The 23,837-nt window shown below is 41.3% G+C and overlaps 1 protein-coding gene across 2 annotated transcripts; it reads right to left on the reverse strand.

The window, feature by feature from the left end:
* Positions 1 to 4,357: 4,357 nt before the first annotated feature.
* On the reverse strand, positions 4,358 to 17,151 carry PRRG4 (proline rich and Gla domain 4). Of its 2 annotated transcripts, none has more exons than XM_063118776.1 (6): positions 17,127 to 17,151; positions 15,724 to 15,829; positions 9,420 to 9,583; positions 8,263 to 8,311; positions 7,064 to 7,196; positions 4,358 to 4,599 (listed from the first exon to the last, which is right to left on the reverse strand). In XM_063118776.1, exons 2-6 carry the CDS (start codon positions 15,824 to 15,826, stop codon positions 4,380 to 4,382), a joined length of 669 nt encoding a protein of 222 aa, XP_062974846.1. In that variant the 5' UTR covers positions 15,827 to 15,829; positions 17,127 to 17,151; the 3' UTR covers positions 4,358 to 4,379. The 2 variants fall into 2 exon arrangements, with proteins under 2 accessions (XP_062974846.1, XP_062974845.1); XM_063118775.1 differs by lacking the exon at positions 17,127 to 17,151 and adding an exon at positions 16,021 to 16,172.
* Positions 17,152 to 23,837: the final 6,686 nt, after the last annotated feature.

Here is a 23,837-nt window from a genome sequence, read left to right on the forward strand (position 1 = left end):
GGGGGGCGGCGGCGGCGGCTGCAGGGACCGAGCAGGGTGGGAGCGATTCCCCCTTCCCGCTCACAGGAGGAGGGCAGCAGTAGTGGCGGCGGCGGCGGCGGCCCTCCCCACCCGGTCCTCCCTTCAATTTCCGCTGCGAGGGGCGGGAGGGCGGCTTGGAATCAGGGGCGCTGAAGCGCACGGCGACCGCGTTGGCAGCGGGGGCTGCAAGCAGCCTAGCCGGAGACCCATCTCCGCCGACGGCAGCTTTCCAGGATGCCCCTCCCACCCTTCCACGGTTTACTGGGGCGGATGGGCTCCAGGGCACGGGAAGCAGCGGCCGCTGTTACTCTTCCTGCCGCCGCTGACGCTCAGAAGTCGCGGCGGTGGTAGGAGAAGGAAGAAGAGGAGGGAGCGTGAGCTGCAGAGCAGCGCTGGGAAAGACGCCGAGCAGGAATGCAGACGTTAGGAAAGAAGGGTTGCCTCAGTTTCCTCGGTAACTTCGGCGCGGGGCATAGGACGACGACATATTTGGGGTTTCCCTTCCTTTTTGCAGTTTCTATCTACGCGAAGCCTAGTGATAAATGCTCTCTTTGACGGAATTCCGTGATATTCTGTTGGTAGTTGTGTAGGGTAAACATATGAAAAGGAGGACAGGGCTCCTGTTTTTAACAGTTGTATTGAAAAGGAAATGTCAGCAGGTGTCATTTGTATATATGGGGAACCTGGTGAAATTCCCTCTTCATCACAACAGTTAAAGCTGCAGGTGCCCTGCCCTCTTTTAAATCTGGTCACTCTAGTATAGCTCCTGCACTTTTAACTGCTGTGATGAAGAGGAAATTTCACCAGGTTCTCCATATATACGAATGATACCTGCTGACATTCCCTTTTCTAAGCAACTATTAAAGATACAGGAGCCCTGCCCTTTTCATATGGTCACCCTATAGTTGTGTAGTGGGAAATGCTTTTACATCTCTGTGTGTGTAGGTGAAATGCTTTCCATGAATGCACTAAAAATGCAACGTACGAATTAGCCTTCGTGACCGCGCAGACGTGTTTGAAAACTCTTCGTATCCTACAGTGCAGCTAGGATTGTTTGTTTGATGTTGCGTGAAATGCGGCTGGGTGGAAAACTGTTCCTCTGTTGTATTACTTCAGACTGCAGGTGAGGAAATGAAGCTCATGAAGAGCGAAACCTCAGGAATTCTCATGGAATATTGCAAATCCTGCTTCTCTTATTAAGGCAGGAGCAGTGTGTGTGTGTGTGTGTGTGTGTAAGTAGCCACTGCAAGTTTCTGTGAGTGGATTGTTTTTTTATTTGACACTGGTCGTATGCTTTTTGTACCATCTAAGCTGATGAAGAAGAGTTCTGGAGAACTCAAAAGCTGGCACATTTTTATGCAATTTTGATTGGTGCTTATAAATGCATCCCTACTGTGGATTTTGGATTTTCTTTCATGGACCAGCATGGTTATCTTGTGTGTGTGCGTGTGTTTAATGAATAATTTATTTGTGCAGGCAAGCCACAAAAAATTGTTACCTGCACTTTATGAGGACTACTCAATTATGAACTTCTACAGAGCACTTCCATGTAAGAAATCAAATGTGAACTGTATGGAGACGGCCACACATGATGACTACACTGAAATTCTGTTGCATGTACAAGCATTGTGAAGTTAATTGCTTGTAGCACCCAGTCCTAATATGTGTACTGTATATGCTGCAAAACATCCATGTATAGTCATCACGCATGAATGATCAATAAATGGGTTGCATGTTATTTCTGGCACAGAAGTGCTGTGTGTGTACCACTACTGGATCATATACCACTACTGCACCACTATATACTTTCAAAGTATATGCTTTTGAACACAAAAAGTGTACCAGTCTTGGCCCATGTAATGTGTGACACACCAAAAACAATACATGAAGCACCTGGGATAAAGCATTGCCACTCTATGAGAAAATGTCATATGATGTTTAATCTTGTGTTTCACAAAGCAGAGATTAACACACTGGAAGTCTCTTTGATACGAATGTCATTGGTCTGGGGGACAGAACAGAGAGGATTAGGATTACAGTGAAATGTTAATCTGCTATGACTCCTGTTGTAGCTGAATATAAAGTATAAATTGATTTCTCACCAGAATTCAGGAAATTGTCTGAGCCATGAATCTAGATACTTTATATACTTTTGAAAAGAAGTTTTCCAATAAGAGTTTTCTGACTGGCTTTTTCTAGCTAGCTATAATTAGCTCCCAATATTAGCATCAACTCATCTTGTCGGTAGAAGACATACAGCATAGTTTGCTTGTTTTTTTTCCACTGAAGATATGGACTGAGATTCCAAAGAGGTTTCAAAAAGTTTCAGAAACAACATTTAGTTAATTTGATAGCTTCTAATGTAAAGGCAGAAGAGCTGCCTTTCAAACCCAAAAATTACATAATATGAAAGAGGCAGGTGTCCAAGAACAAGTTCAATTGAGATTATATAAATAATCAATTAATATAGTTAGTATAAATATATATCTCAAGTACTATGTTACATTAAAAAACACACATTTGTCTATCTGTTTAGCAAGTTGCCCAAATGTCCACAGCAGCCAGATTAGATTCTGCTCCTCTTCTTTGGCAGGATATAGTATCTTAATGATAAAATGATCAGAACATACTTGGAATCAATGAACTTTACTGAGAGAGAAATCCTATGGTCCCTCAGGGAGTATTTATAGGATGGCATAGAAAAACTCTTCCAAGGTTGGAGACACCATTCCTTCCTTGCTCCTCACTGCTGTTATAGAGAACTGTCAGCTGTCTCTCCAAGGGCAGAAAGTTGACCAGAGAGGAGGGAAAGGGCTGTTTTGGTGGGCATAGCAGGAAAGAGAGGAGACTGGAGAGTCTAGGGCCTTAGCTAGACCTAAGGTTTATCCCAGGATCCCCCCCCCCCCCGGGTCGTCCCTGCCTGCTCCCGGGATCCCCTGTGTGTCACTTAGATGAACAGGGATGACCCCGGGATGATCCCGGAATAAACCTTAGGTCTTGCCTAGGATACAATTTATCCTGAGCCTCCTTCCCTCCCCCTCCAAACTGCCCTCGCAGGAGTAGACAGGCTGAAAAGCCCATCTAGCAAAAATAAAGGAGTTTGGAGGACAGGGACTTCTGCTCCCGCCTTGCCAGCTTCAGCACAGGAAACTTAGAAGCCTCCGGATTTGGGGGCTTCCCAGCAGCGAAAGCGCAGACCATAGGTTTGCGTCCTTAGGCTGCAATTCTGTACCCACTTACCTGGGATTAAGACCATTGAACTCTACTTCTGAGTAGATATGCATGGGTTTGCACTGTTAGGATTTCGCTCAATTTCCCATATACAATTAAGTTTCCAGATGTAAAGAATTTCAATGACAATTTTGTATTGACATTTTTACTTGCATTATAAATCAAATGTTCATCAGATATAACCATTTTCCGGTATTCCAAGTAGAACTTGATTTACTGATAAAAATATCACGGGCTAGCAAGTTTCTTGGGGTTTAATTAAACTGGTCTTGAGCAAAACTTTTCAAGTGTATTTATTTAGCTAACTATCTTGTCCTATCCTTCAAGGCCAAATAACAGTATTGCAGATTATCAGATGCCAAGGATAAGCAGCCAGTGCTCTCCTCCATCATGCTATCCTTGTGAACTTCCCATGGGTATCTGGCTAGCTGTTTCTAGGGACTGAATGCACTTTTGGTCTGATAGAAGGCCATAAACAGGTCTCATTCTCAAAATCCATAATTCAGTGGTGGGGGCTGAGTGACAAAGGAAGTGAAAATGTAACTGGGCACATAATTTCATCTGTAAAATCTTCGTTGTCACATCATTAAAGGGAAGATATAGTCTTGCTAGTATAAGAAATATGGTTTAAAGGTTGTTCAGACTACCGTTAGAGAAGCATGAAATCTTAACATGTTGTTAGTTCTTTCTTTTATCATGGACTTATTCTTTACCACCATTTATACTTCATCACTAATATGAACTGATTAAAAAAGCAACAACCAAGAAATGAAACTTTTTAAAACAGAAAATGAAATTCCCATTCATGAGAAAGGAAAAGTGGCATATTAGTTCACTGACTGAGTGACTCAAAATGCATGGGAGCCAAGTTCAATAAGTTCTTAGTACCTAAAAAAAAAAGCATAACAAAAGGACTCTTTCTTCCTTGGCCATCAAAATACATTGCAGAAGGATGGTTCCCTTGTTCACCTGACACACTTCACTTCCTCTTAGGCATGCTGAAGAGCTATATCCTTTTCACACTTGTGAAAGGCTTCTGAAGTAAGTACAATGCTGCAGCATTTCAGCTATACATCTTCCTTTAGTCAAGATTAATTCTCAGCCATTACAAAAGCCATGTTTATTAATTAAGGACCAGGAAGTGAGAAAGACTTCTTGAACATTTTAAACCGTCCTGAAAGGCCTGGATATGGCGGGGGTGGAGCATCATAATTGCCTCTTAATGCCATTGCTTGTTCATAAGTTGGCAATCCTATTGGTTCTGCATGTGGAGAGACAGAATTTAATGAAAATTCTTCATTTCTTTGGAAGATAATGGATGAGTTATGCCGCCTGCAGCTTCTTTGCCTAAAATAAAAAGACAATTTTTATGAATGAAACCAATTTTTAAACATTATATAACCTTTGGAGGTGGTGGCGACTAAGTACAATAATCTATGGCAGGGACACAGAACTTTGGGGTGTGTGTGTGGAGGCTGTGCACGCACACACATAAACAGCTACACAAACACACACACATGCACACATTGCAGCAATCCTGCACGCTAGTGGTAGCAGCAGCATGTCAGCATATGCAGAGATGGTGCCATTCTAGCATGTGCTACAAAGTGCTGAACCTGCTGACACCAACCTGAGATCCTAGTGTTATAGGGCGGGATACAAATGTTTTAAATAAATAAATAAAATAAATCAGCAAGACAAACAATTGGTGTTAAACAAAAACATCTGTAATAGGAGTACTATTGTCGTTTAGCTTCTCCAGTCATCACTATGCAGCCCTCTTGACTGGCATTAGGAAATACTACCTAAGAGAAGCCATGATGACAGCTGTTTCTACATAAAGGGTGAAGGTCTTCTGTAGTCAAAGACTCATCTCACTGGGTGGGGAAACTGCTGAAGTTATCTAGCCTGAATCACCTTATTGAGAGAACAGTTTGAGTAAATGTTCTCTCAGCTTGAGTAACTGGTGTTTTTTATATTAAAGAGAGTATTCTGAGAGTACTAGATGCTATAATTTTAAGGGGCTGCTGTGGTTCATTTGGAGCGCTTCACACAAAATTATTCTTTAAATTATCCCTCTTTAGGAAAATGATAATCTGCGAAGTGGCCTTGGAATGTTGTTGCTTAGCATCTATGCACAAGTTTCCAAGATGCTGCTTCATGCTTTCCTAAGCTATCAAAGCCACAAGTATTTTCAAGGATTTTTTTTTAAAGCTGCAATGTTTTGTCACAGAAACACATTTAAAATTGTGTCATTGGCAACTAGTCATAAACTATTAACTTGTTTAAAGGACAGCATGTTCTCAAAGCATCAACATTATAGCCACAATACAGTTCTAGAAATGCTTTATAACTGGTGGTCCTGGGGATAAGCATCCCCCATGCATTTCAAAGGAGACAGTTCAGTGGGCTCAGATGAATGCAGATTTACATCAGTTACACATGCTTCAGTATGCAGATCTCTCTTGCTGGATTGGGCCATTCGCCATTAAGAATGTAGCCTTAAAGGATTGATACTCTGTAGATGGAGGGTTCTGAGACTGGAGCCCTCTTGTCTAGCCTGAGCCCTGGCAGGCACAGCGGAAGGAACGATGGAAGGATTTTCATCTCCTGTTCTTGTTTTTTTAGCATTCTTAGCTGTCTCGCTGACCTACTTCTCAGTGGGTGCAGAGTGATATGAAGAGGCTCCTGGATACAGCAAAGCCATGGCCTCCCCTTTCCCCCTCCCCGCCACCTTTTATCCCTTCCAAACTCTTTTCCGAGTTCACTGTTGCAGTGGTGGCAGTGAGATGGTTCCATACTTGGACTTCCCTCCCCAAGGTTGTAACTGTGTCTACAGGCTCAGAGAGGGAAATCTGCACCATCCTATGGTCCCTGGGATGCCCTCCCAGGAACTGTAGGATTGCTTTGTAAAAAAAAGAAAAGAAAAAAAAGTGTGCTCAGTTTCCTTTTCCAGCTTTAAAATGTTAGTGCCGTTATTCCCATAATGTATCAACCTCTAATTTCCCCCACCCATATTGCATTAATTATTTGAAGAGCAAACCATGCACAGAAACAGAAGGATTTGTGCGTGTTAGTTAAAATTTTACATCAAGTGAAGGTTCTGCGCTTTAAGTTACAAAATCTTCATTACAAGACAGTTGTAAGCAGTTTCTTAAGAGCCTTGATTTGGTCCTGGCAGGTTCCTCTTCCTTTTCTGGAAGGGGCTGTAACTCAGTAGTAGAGCACCTGCTTTGCATATGGAAGGTCCCAGGTTCAATCCCCGGTTTCTCCAGGTGAGGCTGGAAAAGACCCCTGTCTGAAATCCTGGAATGCTGCTGTCAGTCAGTATAGAGACACTACTAAATAGACTACCTACTGCTGGTCTGACTCAGCATAAGGCTGCTCCCTATGTTTCTATTTGTTCTTCCCCACCAGCACAGATTTTACCCTGAAGAATTATTTTCTTGATCTTCACATGGAAGCATATATCTAATTTCTATTCATATCCTATACTATTTGAGATGGAATGGCCAAAATCATACTAGGATTTCTTTACAAATTATGCATCATGGCTTTCCAAAATTAGGACACAACAGCATTATTAAAAGTGTTTTTGTTACAAAGGATTCAACTGTTCAACGTAAAAGTCCACAGATCATTTAGTAAACCATGTTCTGCTCACATATTTTTTAAAGTCCACAAACATCTGCACATGTACAGACCTTGCACAGCATGAATCCAAACAGAACACGATTGACAAATCCTGTAAACAGTAGTTTGTTTAGGGTATAGAAACTTTTGATGGTAATTGCTATATTTAGTTCCTTACCCTGGCAATCTTGGTTTGCATCTTCTTTGGCAGAGATAATAAATAAGTATTCCGGCTATAACCAACAGTACTCCAATTGCAATCAGTCCAGTCAAAAGCCCCATAACATCAATCTTCTCCATTGCTTGCCCACCTATACAAAAGTCAAAATAATTAAGTGTATTCAAATACTGCATTGTTTCTTGATTTATCCCAGGCCATTTTCTTAACACAGCACTATCCTAGACATTAATATGTATGCCTCCTAAAACTATTCCTAATTTATACTATAGATTTATAAATGTAACTTCTTTACAGAAACACATATGCTTCTCCAGATATTTAGCATACCCGTTACATCAGGGGCAGGGAACCTCTTTTAGTCTGGGGCCAGATTGCCTCCTCTCCAAGCTCCCAATAGCCTCCAGGCCAGAGGTAGGGCTTGGAGAAGGGCCCCACGGAGGGTGCCCATCTCTGCATCAGCGGGATTTGAAACCTGTGTTAGTCAGATTAGGCCTGCAGGCTGGAGGTTCCAAATTGCTGCATTACATCAAAGACCAGACTCTATTGAAGAGAGGTTCTTGGACAACGGCAGTACAATGCATAGAATAATAGGAGGATGAGACATGACCATGGCAAGGAGGTCATAACCAGATTAACCCCCCCTAACCAGAACTCAGCGTGCCTGATGCAAACATACAGCTTGAATGAACATAATGTGCCACATGCCCACAGAGCAGGTAGTTTCAATTAAAACAAATATGTGAGTAAATCAAGCCATACACTGTAGAAAGGGTTAGGGTGGGAAGAAAGCCATCTGGATAGATATCTAACATTGCCAGCCTATGAGCCAATTATTTCCCAAGCTTGAGGTATAGTAAAAAAAAGGAAGCTATCAAAATAGTGCTTTTCATATTCTTTTCCTTCAGAGGATCAGCATGTATTGTACAGGTGCCATGTAGCATCTGAAAACTAGATGTACTTCACTAGAGCATTTTGTTCTCTCCTTATGCTCCAAATCCATTAAAGAAATGGATTTAGTTGAAAGGAAAAGAATGAAGTCACACTATGTAAGGGGGCCAAATAATTCATCAGAAATATAAGATCTAAAACAAAGTACTGGAGAAATGGTGTCAAAGGAATTCTGACTAAATGACTGTGAATAAAATGCATTAGTGTCTGAAATATAAAAGAAAAAAAATCTGCTGTAACTTTCTTACCTGTCTTTGTGCCAGGGCTTCTTACAGTGTATTCATTCCAAAAAGACATCTGGGACAAGAAATAAAAACATGTGTTAGAGAGCAAGTCTACAGGAGTGTAATCAAGTCAAAACAAAAAAAAAAAAAAAACCACTCCAAAAATCAGTTCAGAATTTAACTTTTCCTGAAGTTACAAGAGTTACACTTAATTAAGTAGGAGCTTGGTTAGAGTTGTTTAAAACCGGCCTTAATACCAATATTAATGAATTTTCTATTTCCACAAACATTAGTATATACCATATGCAGGCAATGTGATGCACATGATACGGTACTCCAAAAACAAGACTAGAAACCATAAGCAGTGCATCCATTTCTAAATATTAATAGTTTTTTTTTAATCTAAAACTTAAATTTTATATGTGAAATGTTTTTATTTATTTATTTATTTAAAACATTTGTATCCCGCCCTATATCGTTAGGATCTCAGGGCAGCATACAGATAAAATTATATAAGACAATAAATTTACACAGCTAAAAATAAAACACTAGCTTCAGTCACAAATAAGAGCATGCTACAATACTACATATAAGCTGAGCCAGAACCAGTCAGGAACAGGCGAAACCTCAATGAGGAAACAGGGATTAACAATTAAGACTTGGGTTCAACAGCCAGTCAAGCACTATTAATAAACATCATGGCTTCTTTCATCTCATCCTTTACACTGGTATTAGGTTTTGCTTCTTTAATATTTCTCCTTTGGATGCTCCCTCCTACTGCTAGAACAGAGAGCACCAAAGATCTCTGTGCTAGCAGTGGAACAGAGCCTTCGGATTAAGGCTTCCCTGTCCCTGTAGCGTGCTAATCTTAAATGAGTGTTATTAGCATGAGGAATTTGGATTCACCCATAAATTCTTCTATATATTTGATGGTTAGTGTTCTAGGCAAGTGGTGTCTTCTGTCTCTGCACAATAGTTCAAAGGATCGAAGAATGATTGGCCCTGGGCTAACCCAGGAGGCACAGTCCCTTCACTGCTGAGACCAGTAAACAACATCAACACTTCAGCCCTAAATGGATTCTGATCCAGTTATCAAATGACAAAAATATGCAGTTGGAAATGGTCCTCAGCATTGACCTTTAACATCTCTCATTTATAACCCACCAAAGTAAAGTAATTACTGTTTTTCCTGCGTCTCCAAAATATTCTCTTGCTTCCTCAAAATCACATTGTTCTTCATAGCATTCTCTTTCAAGATCCCCTGGGGTTATTAGTTCAAAGTCAAATCTGTTGTGTAGAAGGTGCCGTCCAATAAAAAAATCAGCTTTCTCTGCTGAAATGAACACTGTCCAAAATAATACCATATATTAGAAACAAAGCTATGGCATTAAAAAAACCTTTAGCATATAAATACATTGGGGGGAAAGATACCTTAAAATCTCCTGATTCCAATTCATACATGATAAAACACAATAAACACACTGGAGACCTGTAACTACAGTCGCATAGAGGAAGTCATAGAGCCAGCAGAATCATGCAGCTTCTCAATGACAATTCACACACTTTAAAAAAACAACAACCCATCCATGCTTGGACAAGTCAAACAGGACGCTGTACAGTCCTGATGGCTCATATCTTATTTCTTCCATTTTGCTATGATAGTGGCAGCATGGCAGATTTGAGTGCATCTTAGCTAGGTCTGAGTCAAAACCCCTTTTTATTTTGACCATCGTTATAATTTAGCATTTACCTGCAGAAAGAGCACTCCAAATCATAATGTCACTGTCACATCAATCTAGAACTAACTAAAGAACTTGCGTATATCTACTTAGGGATACCATTGTTGAGCTGGGATTTGAACTTCCCCAAGACAACATTTCCTAAATGGCAGATTTGAGACTCACCAAGCCACAGTTTTCTTGTGGGTGAGTCTCCAGGGGACAGGACATTGTGATTAGGACCACATTGGTTGCCCTGCTCTTGTTGGCTTTAGCTTCATAGTAGCTGCTGCAAAAGGAAGCAGGATGCAACTGGAATTTCCCTGCTTCTCCTTGGTTTTGTGTGTGTGTGTGTGCGCGTGCACGTGAGAGAGAGAGGGAGAGACTTTCCCCCACATTTTCTAATTGCCTCAGCTTCCTGGTTATTTACCTCTTGCTCTGGTGTTCTGGACTCAGTTATGTGTCAGTACTTCTTGCATCTAATCCTGCTTGTGTCTGACACCTGCCTAAATTTAATTCAAACCAGTGTCAAATGGTACAAATATAATAATACAAAGCCTCGTCCCAATGCTGATATTGTGAAAATCCTGGAATCAGTTATATTAGACAGGACAAGGTACTACTGGCTAAAGAAAAAATATCATATAAATTGCAGTTGTGAGAAGGGTCCCAGACACAATTCTGTGGTGTGCTATTAAGAAGCTTGTTTACCTACTATCTTTAGTCCACATCCTAAAACGACATCTATTTTCTGACTCCAGTTGATGGAGACAATAGCATAGCACCCTCCACCACACCTGAGGCAGTGGACTAGATTAAGGGGCACAGGACAGGCGGTATGGCATACACAGCTGGGGAGTTTCGAAGGAAGACCTAAGAGGCTACCACTGTTACCGCCCAGCATTTGCCACCTGAGGTGATCGCCTCACTATGCCTAATGGTAGGGCTCAATGGTAGAGTACATGCTTGACATACAGAAGGTCCCAGGTTAAACACCTGGCATCTCCAGGTAGGACTGCAAAATCTTTTGGCTTGAAACCCTGGAGATCCACTGCCATTTAGTGCTGACAATACTGGGATAGGGATATGTGGACCAATAGTCTGACGCAATATAAGATATCTTCCTATTTCAGTTTCCCCCCCAAAGGAAACTGATAGTACCCAGCAACCTAGAATCTAACTATTTAATACTTGAAAGCAGTGGGAGTGAGAGAGAAATAGCCACTGGTATGTAAAGCCAATAATCTGCCATAAATGCAGTAAAATGAAAACTACTCTTTATTGCTTTCTCAGTAGAACCATATCAGATAGAATATTGTGGTGTATCACGAACCCTTAACTGTGCTCCTGTTCAGGGGTCCAACCAGCCTGGCAAAGTACAGTTCCAGGCTCACAGAAGACCCTTATTTTCTTCTCCATTGTGTTATATACTATTAAAAGACTCTGTGTTGGGGTTGTCTACAGACCTACACTTCCTTTTATTGCTATATATCAGAGTGAGGAAGTTTCTAAAGAGAGGGAAGAGGAAAAGGTTGCATTTGTAAAAAAAATTAAGAATTGAAAACCAAACCACATCAAAATGTTTACAAGAAATAAGACATCTAAGATAGAAAAGGCATGAACTCTTTTTGCTGCTCCCCTCTTTTTCTGAGTGAAAACTTGCTGCGCAATCACGGCTGTGCTATGGTTTTCTCTCGGGACAGTTCCTGGGGGGGGGGGGGGATGCTGTAAACGATAATAAGTCGTAAGAAGAGCCATGCTGAATCACACTAAGGATCCATCCATTCCAGTGTTCTGTTCACACAGTGAGTGCAACTTTCCAGAAGCACTGGAAGCATACAAGTCCTTATTAGGATGTTTAATATTTCCTTTAAAGAAAAATATAATTAATGTATATACTTATATGCTTCTGACTACCTAGGGAGTCCCCCAAGTATGTAGAAATCACATCTTTTTCCCTTTTCTTTTTTTGCATGGCTCTCATTGTGAAACTGAAAGGTACTTGACCACCCGGGTTCACTATTGAAGGGAATTATAATAAGATTCTATAAAATACATTTTGCAAGGATGAGGTAGTTTGCTTAGTGAATGAACATATTATACCAGGCCTACTTTTGCAATATTACATTTGAAATATGACCACAACAGACATATTTTCCTGTTTTGAAGAACTTTTCAGAGCCATGATTTCTCTGGGGAAAGTTTTTAAAATGGGGTGGGGGGACACACACATTCTAAAGTAATTTATGTGCATACAAGCCATCAACACAGCTTTTGTTACATTGAAGACTGGGAAGCTATAAGAACAAAGCAGCCAATAAGCACAAGTCCTGTTTAACTTAATGGGATGTCTCTGTAAATCTCTCCCCCATTTTGCATAGTGAAGAAGGCAAACTCTTTCTGGCAGCATTATTTTATCTTTTGATAAAATGTTAAAAGATGCTTTTTCATCTAATGTAAATAGGAGAAAGTGGATGTGCTGCAGGCAGTGCCCCTAGCATGTCCATGACAAGCCATTACTTTTTAAATTAATGGGTTGTAGTTACATGTGAACAGCCCCTGACTTGACATTAAATCTCGAATTGTTGAATCCTGGGTTGTCATGACGTGGGAACCCTGCACATAACCCTGGGTTGTTGAACCACATGCTGTTAATCATGAACAACACAGGAAGAGAACCCAGGGTTTGTGATTGGGTTGTGAATTCTCGGTTGTTCATGATTAACAACCCATAGTTAAACCATAGTGTAATGACAACCCATGATTCAACAACAACCAGTGGGGAATATTTCAACCTCTCATGACACTCTTGTCAATGACCTTAGGACTGAAATTTCTTTGTTCAAGAACAGCAAAGACTATGATCAACACAACATTTGCTGAAGTACCATTCATCAAGAGATTCAACACTATTGTGGTTTGAATAAAGAAAAAGGTGAGTTGAATTTTTTAAATAAATAAATAAATATATCACACTACATATATCAACCAGCTCACCATTGCAAAGCTGTCTGTGTTATCACCCACAAATGTTAATAGAAACCATTAAGGTAATAATTATTGTCTGTGCCTTTTGCATTTAAATTCTCTCTGACAATGCAGTTTAACAACACACCATCCCCCAGCAGGTGTATATAGATGTATATATAATTGGTGTGAATGGCCCAGAGAGCTTTGACTATTGGGCAGTATAAAATTGTAATAAATAAATAAATAAAATATATACATCTGCCAATTAACACCACATGCATCTGAAGAAGTGGACAGTGTCTATAAAAGCTTATGTCATAGAATCATAGAATAGCATCGAGTCTCAATGCAGGAATCCACCCTAAAGCATCCCTGACAGATGGTTGTCCAGCTGCCTCTTGAATGTCTCTAGTGTGGGAGAGCCCACAACCTCCCTAGGTAACTGATTCCATTGCCGTAATGCTCTAACAGTCAGGAAGTTTTTCCTGATGTCCAGCTGGAATCTGGCTTCCTTTAACGTGAGCCCGTTATTCCGTGTCCTGCACTCTGGGAGGATCGAGAAGTGATCCTGGCCCTCCTCTTTGTGACAACCTTGTAAGTATTTGAAGACTGCTATCATGTCTCCCCTCAATCTTCTCTTCTCTAGGCTAACAATGCCCAGTTCTTTCAGTCTCTCTTCATAGGGCTTTGTTTCCAGACCTCTGATCATCCTGGTTGCCCTCTTCTGAACACGCACCAGCTTGTCTGCGTCCTTCTTGAATTGTGGAGCCCAGAACTGGACGCAATACTCTAGATGAGGCCTAACCAGGACCGAATAGAGAGGAACCAGTACCTCACGTGATTTGGAAGCTATACTTCTATTAATGCAGCCCAAAATAGCATTTGCCTTTCTTGCAGCCATATCTCACTGTTGGCTCATATTCAGCCTGCGATCTACAACAATTCCAATATCCTTCTCGTTTGTAGTATTGCTGAGCCAAGTATCCCCCATCTTGTAACTGTGCATTTGGTTTCTATTTCCTAAATGTATTGGCATTTATCCCTATTAAATTTCATTCTGTTGTTTTCAACCAAAATAAATTTGTTAGCTTTTAAGATGCCTGAAGGCTCTTCAAAGTTTTTCTAAGAGTATTGGGCTAGAACATATTTCCTAAACCAGATTTTCTCAATCTGGCATCATCCTGATGTGTTGGACTACAACTCCCATCCTGACTGAGAATTATGGGAGTTTCAGTCCCAACACATCTGGAGGATGCCAGGTTGGGAAAGTCTGACCTAAACTTTAATTTACCTTCCATGAAGCTTCTTTGCTTCTTATCCTACCATCCATGAAAAAACCACCACCACAATAAAGTTTGGGCATCCCAGAATCACAGACAACTCGAGTTATTAAGAAATCTCTCATTTACTTAGACTGTTCAGTTCAATTCTATCCTCAGAGGCTCGTCAAACTAATCTCTGTAATGCTTTAAACTGCATTTCAATATAGAAATCTTTATCTGGGTAGCCCAAGAAAAAACAATAAACAAAAACAGCACTATAATTCCCCCAATATTTTGTACATATTCACGTGCAATAATGTAAGTCTGAAAGACCATTGAGAACGCTCATCATTATTCATCCTCAGATAATAGATAAAAGTTATATACGAAAATATGATAATTATATCACTTGAACCAACTAAGGTGGGGACCAGAAAAAAGGTGGTTAAAAACAGCCTTTACAATCCAAAACAGAGTATGTGTCAAGGGAAATGAACTACTGCCAAATTAGGTGGGACTGGAGTTTGTCAAGACAAAGCAAGTTTGAGAAAACTGAGATGAGCCTGAGGGTGAATTAAGGTGAGCAATTTCAACAGGAAAATGACATCTCAAAATGGCATTTTCCAGCAGTACTAACATGGTTACTCTTTCTTATAAAACCATTGTTATGTGGTTAAACGTGAGATGTAACCACGTGAAATTTATCAATTGAAAAATATTGTATATTTATAACCAGGGAAGGGTTTCAGAGAACCACATGGAAACATTCCCCTGTTGTTGTTGTTTTTAAAAAACATTCATAAGTTAATCATGAATCTGGTAGAACCAAGAAAGCAGAGACTGCAGAAGTAACTAGAACACTGAGTGCTGCAGATACAACTGATCTCAGACACTGGTAGGCCAGCCTTCTCCAACCTGGTGCCTGACCATTGGGCATGCTTCCTGGGTCTTGGGAGTTGGTATAGCCACAGATGAGTGATGTTTTGGTGAATTCCAGATACAGATTATTTATTTATTTACCGCCCCATAGCCAAAGCGCTCTAGGCTGTTTACAAAGATTATACTAAACTAAGCACAATGGTGTTCTGGCATATGTACATTCCTGGTTGTGTGTAGCCAACCAGAAGCTGTTATGGTCTACAATCCCTAGTGAAATATGTCCAGTATATATAAATTGTTTCATGTCCAGAATAATGTGTCTTTAGCTTGTTGCTCTATGTCATAGAGTCTATGACGATTGGCTGTTGCAATTATTATTATTTTTTTGGATTTAATATATTACATATGAATTTAATTAACTTCTTGAACGAATAATCCAGACACTATTGCCTAAAAGAATTCAGTCAAATTATCTTAGGCAATAGTATCTGGAATATTTGTTCTCCCTCCCCCCCTTTATAATGAAGGAAGATTAACACATAGAAATCGTAATTTTTTGCTTCCCAATAGTTTTGTGCTTCATATTGAAAACAGAATCTCCATAGAAATTAAGAGTTTTGTTTTACAAAGCATAACATATGTATAAAGAAAGTTACCTTCTTTCACTGTTTCTTTCGACTCCTTTAATTGTCTTGAACAGTGAGGAAATGCAAGCAGCGTTAGCCCCAGCTGAAGCAGCAACAGGTAAAAAAAGAACATAACCTGGTGCGTATCAAGAAATTGTGAATATATTAGTCACTAACAAGCTTTAAAAGTTGACTGATTGGTTACAGTCAACATCAGCCACAAGTCTGCACAAGACATTTGGATGAATGTTACATTAGAAACAAGGCGCAGGCCTCCCCAAAACCAGTCTAACATGTGGATCATTATGGTTGCATAAGATTAATTACATAGATTGTTCCCAGGAGTTGAAACCAAGGACTTCTGTGATAGAAGAAAATATTGCTGAAGATAAAGACAGAATGACATATGCTAGGGCCTTCTTTGTGTGTCCGTCTATGTCTTGGCTTGCCAGAAAATTCCCTTCACGTCTAGAATCTTGTAAAGGAAAGTACTTGACAAAATACCAAACACCTGGCAAGTGTCACTGACTACAATGAGCTACAGAAATGAAACCTCATGTACTGGCTGACATAACAATAATAAGCATTTATGGAAGATAACAATCAGGATCCACAGAGCTATTTTAAGTATGAGCAGAGGTATATTGCAGCCCTCTCCAGCCTGGTACCATGCTATTGAAATGGCCCTTCAAGAGCAATTTATTTGGAGCTCGAGGGTTGTTGCTCCAGAAATGCCAAAAACTTGAACTGGCGAGCTTAACTGCAGTATTCTTTGGCTCCTGGCGGAGGTACACAAAAGCTTTATTGAGCATCTCGGATTGGAATTTAGAGCAGCCCAGTCCAAATGAAACTGATCCGCTTTAAAACCATAATCTTGAAACATAGGATACTAACCCTTGTCCTCTTTTAAAAGTTAGCTAAACCAAGGAAGCCCACTTCGACTTAATCACCAGTGTCTCCAATGACGTTCTCGGTCAAATGGCTTACTGCTCTGGCGATTTTACTGCTTTAGATTCGCTTTTACTGCTTTAGATTCGCTATCTTTTTCATTTGATAGTTGATTGTATAAACCGCACGGGGAGCCCAATACCAAGAATAAGAAACCGTCCACAATAAATTCGGTAGAGCAATTGCGCCCGGGCTTGTTCACCTCTCTGCATAGTTTGCTTATCGAGAAAAGTCACGCTCTTCCCATCCCCGCTCCCGTACTGTATTAACAAGTTTAGGGGCATATCTAATAGCTGATGTAGTGGAAGTCCAAGAAGGACGCTTAATCCGAGGAGGCACGTTTGAGACGTTTCTCTTGCTCCTAGAATGCCATCTGAGCCCCTGTGGCTTTTACTTCACTACCCGCCTCCCGGAAGAACCCATCTATCCCAGCCATTTCACGGGACGATCTCTTTTTCTCTTTCTCCTTCCTTGCACTCACCTACCTGCTTAATTCAAGGCGCAAAATTCCACAGCTCTTCGTCCACTCTACTCTGGTCGGGGTACTCTGGGAAACGCCGATCGCCTCTCCCCGGGAGTTTACCCAGTTGGGCGAGAGGGGCTGGGATCATGACTTCACTCTTGCTGCCTTTGTAGCCGCCCACCTGAATTCCGGGCGGGCTCAGGATCATAACGACAGGAGGGAGAGAACCCAGCTAGTGGCGGAAGGAGTTCAGTCAGCATACTGGATGAACTGCCCATTTCCCAGTGTTAGAGTTGAGTATCTCCTGGGCAGAGAAAAAGCACCCCGACTATCGTCATTTGCTCTTTAATAGTTTGAGCAATACAACGCTTTTCACCGCACCGCCTGCATTCTAGGAAATTGCCTGAGAAGAGGAGGAACTGGATACTACTACTACTATAATCTTCTTCTTCTTCTTCTTCTTCTTCTTCTTCTTCTTCTTCTTCTTCTTCTTCTTCTTCTTCTTCTTCTTCTTCTATCAAAATACATTTGAGAATTTATAGATTATATTTATATTCTGCCTTTCCTCCAAGGAGCCTAAGGCGGCCTACACAATCCACCCTCTCCCCATGACATCTTCTCAGCCTACCCTATCTCACAGCATTGTTGTGAGAATAAAATAGAGAGGATCCTTCACTGGCTGAAAGACACCCAGTGAATTTCATAGCTGAGTGGGGACTAGAACCCGGGTCTCCTGAATCTCTCTCTACACCACACTACACCACTGGAAGAGTGTCCATAAGTCTTTTGGCTAGCAAGACTTTCATGTCCACTCTGGTTGAGGGTGGTTTTGTGTTTTTTCTTCATTGTTGTATTGATTTCTGTTCAGAAAATACAGTTCAGAAGATAAACAGTACTAAAATAAACACTGTAAAGCAATAATAACTTTAAAAGCCATAATAACAACTTTAAAAGCCAAGTTAAAAAGATGTGACTTGAACCCCTTCCTAAATGCAGAGAGAGTGAGGGCCAGTCGCAGTTCTAAAGGGAGTGCCTTTGATTTAATCAGGAGTGTGTAGTTGTCTTTCTTTTTTAAAGACACATTTAGGATCCTGTACTTGAGTTATGTTGACTGAGAGGTATAGGATTTGACAGAAGCCTTGTTGTGCTAATAGAACTTGAGAAATGATGCTGGAACAACAGATATACTGACAGTGTATCCCAGCACTGGTAGGACACTCTGCTCCAAAGCTATGCTTCCTGTTTCTCTCCTTTTGCAAACATCCTTTATGAATAACATGCAAAACAAAAACCAAAAAAAACCCAACCCAGTGTGGTGTAGTGGCTAGACTGTTGGACTGAGAGTCAGGAGATCTAGGTTCTAGACCCCATTCAGCCAAGGAAGCTCACTGGGAGATTTTGGGCCAGTCACAGACTCTCAGCCCAACCTACCACACAGAGCTTTTGTGAGTATAAAATGGAAAGGAGGAGGATGATTATGTACGCTGCCTTGATTCCTTGGAGGAAAAAAAGGTGGGAAATAAATGTAATAAATAATAAATCAAAATTTCTTGGTGGCACCACTTTGTGGGATCTTCTGGAATTACTGGGCAAGTTGAAACCTGCACAAGGAACAATGTTATGTTACCAAGAAACTCCTTTTCAAAGAAAAGCAAATTATTCCAAGGAATAGTAATGCTGTTGTCATATACCTAATATTTACATTGACATCCATATGATGAACCTGTTTTGCAAGCACAGTATTCTTTGGCAAAATGGAATTTTTATCCTCAAAGTTCTTCTATAATTCAGTCGCCTGGTCTGTGTGCATGCGCGCACATGAAAGTGAGAAAAATGGCATGAATAACAATGGTCTTTTTGTGTCCTCCTCCTGCATTGCATAAGCTGGTACTCTCGTTGAGTAAAATGTGTAATACTCACTTTAAAGCTGTAACTTAAAAGAAAACACAACCCAGCATTCTTGCAATCTGGACTTGGTGCCAGGTTGCAATCCTTGTATTCAGTCTCCTCCCTTCCTTATTGTATTTTTGCACTGGATTGTGTGCCTGGGATATGCCTGTAGTTGTTTACCACTATGCATTGTTTTCATTACTGCCCCAACCTGTTTGCAAGACTTCCCTTGTGAACAATCCCAGGGCCTAGCAGTTTCAGGTCTGTCCTATGTTGGCAAATTCCATCTGACTGTGCTGTAGGCAGCACGATGGAATTACAAACACTGGCATTATCTCTCCACTCCCCCCTTTAACAACCCCTCCCCCCATTATTATTTGACAGGTATGCTGTTTGAGCAGATGGTTAGGATATTGTTGCCCTCTAGTGAGATTTTAAAGCCATTGCATTTGTTTAAGAACGTAAGTAGAGTGGTGCTGGCTCAGACTGAGGTCCATCTAGTCCAGCATTCTGTTCACACAGTGGCCAACCAGCTGCCCATGGGAAAACCACGAGCAGGATATGAATTCAACAGCACCCTCCCACCCATGTTCTCCAGCAACTGGTATACATAGGAACTGCCTCTGGACGTTGCCAATAGCCATTATGAGTGGTGGCCATTAATGAGCTTATCCTCCATGATTTTCTCCACTCTCCCTTTAGTCATGACTTTAGTCATCCAAGTTGGTGGACATCACTACATCTTGTGGAACTAAATTCCATAGTTTAACTATGTGCTATGTAAAGAAGTACTTAGAATCATAGAATCATAGAATAGCAGAGTTGGAAGGGGCCTACAAGGCCATCGAGTCCAACCCCCTGCTCAATGCAGGAATCCACCCTAAAGCATCCCTGACAGATGGTTGTCCAGCTGCCTCTTGAAGGCCTCTAGTGTGGGAGAGGCCACAACCTCCCTAGGTAACTGATTCCATTGTCGCACTGCTCTAACAGTCAGGAAGTTTTTCCTGATGTCCAGCTGGAATCTGGCTTCCTTTAACTTGAGTCCATTATTCCGTGTCCTTTTATCTGTCCTGAATCTCCCACCAATCAGCTTTATAGGATGACCCCATTTCTGATATATGAGAGAGAGAGAGAGAGAAATAGAAATGTCTCCCTATCCACATTTTCCACACCGTGCATGATTTTATACACCTCTACTATTTCTTCCCTTACTCACCTTGATCTGTGCTAACCAGTCCCAGATGCTGGAACCTTGGCTCATAGGGGAGCTCCCTTATGATCATATTAGTTGCACTTTTCTGCACTTTTCAACCTCTACCATATCCTTTTTAGTTGCTGTGACCAGAACTGGACATGGTATCCTGTGTGATTGTACCACAGATTTGTATAAGGACAGTATGATATTGGCAGATTTATTTTCAATGTAATTGTACTTAAAACGGAGTTTGCCTTTTTCACAGTAGCTGCACACTGGGCTGATATTTTCATCGAGCTGTCTACCACAACCCAAGATCTTTTTCTTGGTCTGTCAATGCTAGCTCAAATCCCATCAGCTTATACATGAGGTTTGGGTTTCCCCCCAAATAGGCATCACTTTACACTTGCTTAGAGTCAATCACATTTTGATACCCATTCTCCCAGCTTGGAGACATCCTTTTGGAGCTCCTCACAATCCCTCTTTGTTTTAGCTACCCTAAATAATTTGGTATGATCAGCAAACTTGCCACTTCACTGTTCACTCCTAATTCTAGAACATTTATGAACAAGTTGAAAAGCATTGGTCCCAATACAGATCCCTGTGGGACCACACTGTCTACTTCCTTCCATTGGGAAAATTTACCATTTATTCCTACTCTCCACTTTCTGTTCTTTAATAAATTACTGATCCATAAGAGGACTTCTCTTCTCATTCTATGATTGCTAAGATTGCTCATGCGTGTTTGATAAGGGATTTTTGGAAGTCCAAGTAAACAATGGATGAGTTTGGATGACACTTTAGTCCACAAAGTGGGAATAGTCCACTCCATTTGCATGGCGCCCTTGGTTCTCACTGCGGCCGGCGCGGAGGGCATTCCTCAGCATGCACCCGCCACAGAAGGAGGAAGCTCTGAAGCGGTCTCCTTGCATGTCCCACACCAAGATGCTTCCGCCAGTGAGGGAGGTGCTGACATCGAGAGAATTGCTCCACTGAGAGGGCATCAGTTATCTTGGCTGTTCCTCTTCCATCCCCATTTAGTTTTGATCCAGAGAGCGGGTAGAGCTGTGACCATCAGCTCTCCCTGCTCTTTGGATTGAAACTAAATGGAGATGGAAGAAGCACCACAAGACAACTGATGTTCTCTCAGCGGAGCAGTTCTCTCAGCGCTGGTGCCTCCCTTGCCTTCATCTCCATAGCAACAGGGATGGGGTGGCTATAACAAAGCCACCCACTGTCCTGTTGCTATGGAAATGATGGCGACAGAGGGGCAGGGAAGGCGCAAGGATCTGTCCTTCAGCTGTGACAAGGATGACAGAACCTTGCGCGTCCTGTGCCCATTTGGCAGAAGAGAAGGGGAATTGGGCGTCCAAGCATCTCTCCTGCTACTGCAAAGCATACAGATTTCTCCCTTGGTTGGATGTTGCACGTCCAGCTGCGGGAGACATCCTTTGCTGCCCCCACTCAGCGATCCATTTGGAGATGAGCTTGAGGGGATGGAAGGGGCTCCTTCTGTCTCCTTGAGCCTATCTCCAGATGGATCACAGGGCAAGATGGTAGTGGTGGCAAGGGATGTGCATGCCCTTGGCAACACATAAGGCACAGCGATCTGTGGTGCCCCACTCAGGGACAGCATGTGCCCATAGTGGGAAGCACATGGAGAGCCAAGGATCTCAGCACCCCACCAAGGAACAGCATGATCAGTGGCTCCCCAAGTGCTTTCCAGCACAGGATTATTTCCCCTGCTGATGGTGCCCCACTGGACTAAAGCAGCAGGGGTTTCTGCCAGTCTTGTCCCGCAACTCTGTTGGCAGGGAAAATAATCAATGACACAATAATCAAAGGTTGTGCAGAAAAACAACTCTTCAAACCATTGGTTATCGCTGTTGGTTATTTTTTTGAAATAACAACGGCCTTAGCTAGACCTAAGGTTCATCCTGGGGTCATCCCTGTTCATGTGTAAATGACACACAGGATATCCCGGGAGCAGGCAGGGATGACCCTGGGACGATCCCGGGATAAACCTTAGGTCTAGCTAAGGCCCAGCTGTGTCATGGTTTTTGCCCAACAGAGAACACGTTTGTCAGTAGTGGACTATTTAAACAACGGTTGATTAAATATTCCACTGTTGACTAACATGCCATCCAAACTGAGCCAATGTCTACCAGATCACCTATGTCCACATGTTTATTCACACTTCCAAAGAACTATAAAAGGTTAGAGAGACAGAACTGACCTTTGTAGAAGCCATGTTGATTCTTTTTCAGCAGGGCTTGTCCTTCTATATGCTTATTAATTTTATCTTTAATAACGCTTTCAACCAATTTACCTGGAACAGGATTTTTATTATTATTTTCACATTTTTATTGTGAATTTAACGAATGAAAACAAAAATAAATTGTGAAAAACAAAAAAAATTACATACATAGGATCATCAATTTTTCTTCATCAGATATAGCATTGAGAAAAATAGGGGGAAGGAAGAGAGTTATGCATAGATTTCAAGAAAAGCAGACAAAATATCCATGTACTTACCCACTCGCAAGTGGCGTTGACTTGATAGTGTTGTAACGTCCCCAGTCCATTGCATTATGGGAGGTGACCATTTATCCTTCCAACGTGATGGTATAAGTCTTTTAGCTGTCATAAAGGCTCTGAAAATACATTTGTGCTGACCATGTGTTAATTTCCAAGAAGCCAGTAGGTAGATTAGGAGGACATGCACGTCATCTCATATTAAAGATTGTTTCAGTACAAAGTTTATCCTTATTATAATCTCCTGCCAAAAGGGGGCAGCTATTGAACACTGCCAAAACATATGAATTAAAGAAGAATTAGATGCATTACATTTCCAACAAATATGCAAGTTAAACAAACCCTTATTAAAAAGGCATTGTGGAGTTCAGTAAATTCAAAACAATTTTTTTGCTGAACAGATGTTAAGCTAATCAGTCTGTAATTTCCTGGATACCACCTGGATCCCTTTTGAAAAATGATATTACATTAGCTATTTTCCAGTCCTTTGGTACAGAGGCTGATCTTAAAGGCATGTTGCATATTTTTGTTAGAAGATCAGGAACTTCATATTTTAGGATGGATACCACCTGGGCAATTTAAACAGCTAAAACAATTTCAACTTGTTCAGACAGCTGGCACAAATGACCCATCATATGCTATTAAATGCCTGGGAGGAGGGGAGACTATTAACCTGGCATCAAAAAGATGACAGTGTTGGTGCTAGGTGGGCTGCAGGTGGGAGATCATTCCTTTATTTATTTATTTATTTATTTATTTATTCCATTTCTATACTGCCCAATAGCCGAAGCTCTCTGGGCGGTTCACAAAAATTAAAATCATAGTAAGACAATCAACAGGTTATCCTGTTGATACACAATACAATATAAAAAGCACAACCAGAATAAAAACCACGCAGCAAAATTGATATAAAATTAAAATAGAGTTAAAACAGTAAAATTTAAATTTAAGTTAAAATTAAGTGTTAAAATACTGGGAGAATAAAAAGGTCTTCAGCTGGCGACGAAAGGAGTACAGTGTAGGCGCCAGGCGGACCTCTCTGGGGAGCTCATTCCACAACCGGGGTGCCACAGCTGAGAAAGCCCTCCTTCTAGTAGCCACCTGCCTCACTTC

Source organism: Elgaria multicarinata, chromosome 2 (assembly GCF_023053635.1).
Source record: "Elgaria multicarinata webbii isolate HBS135686 ecotype San Diego chromosome 2, rElgMul1.1.pri, whole genome shotgun sequence".
Lineage (NCBI taxonomy): Eukaryota > Metazoa > Chordata > Lepidosauria > Squamata > Anguidae > Elgaria > Elgaria multicarinata.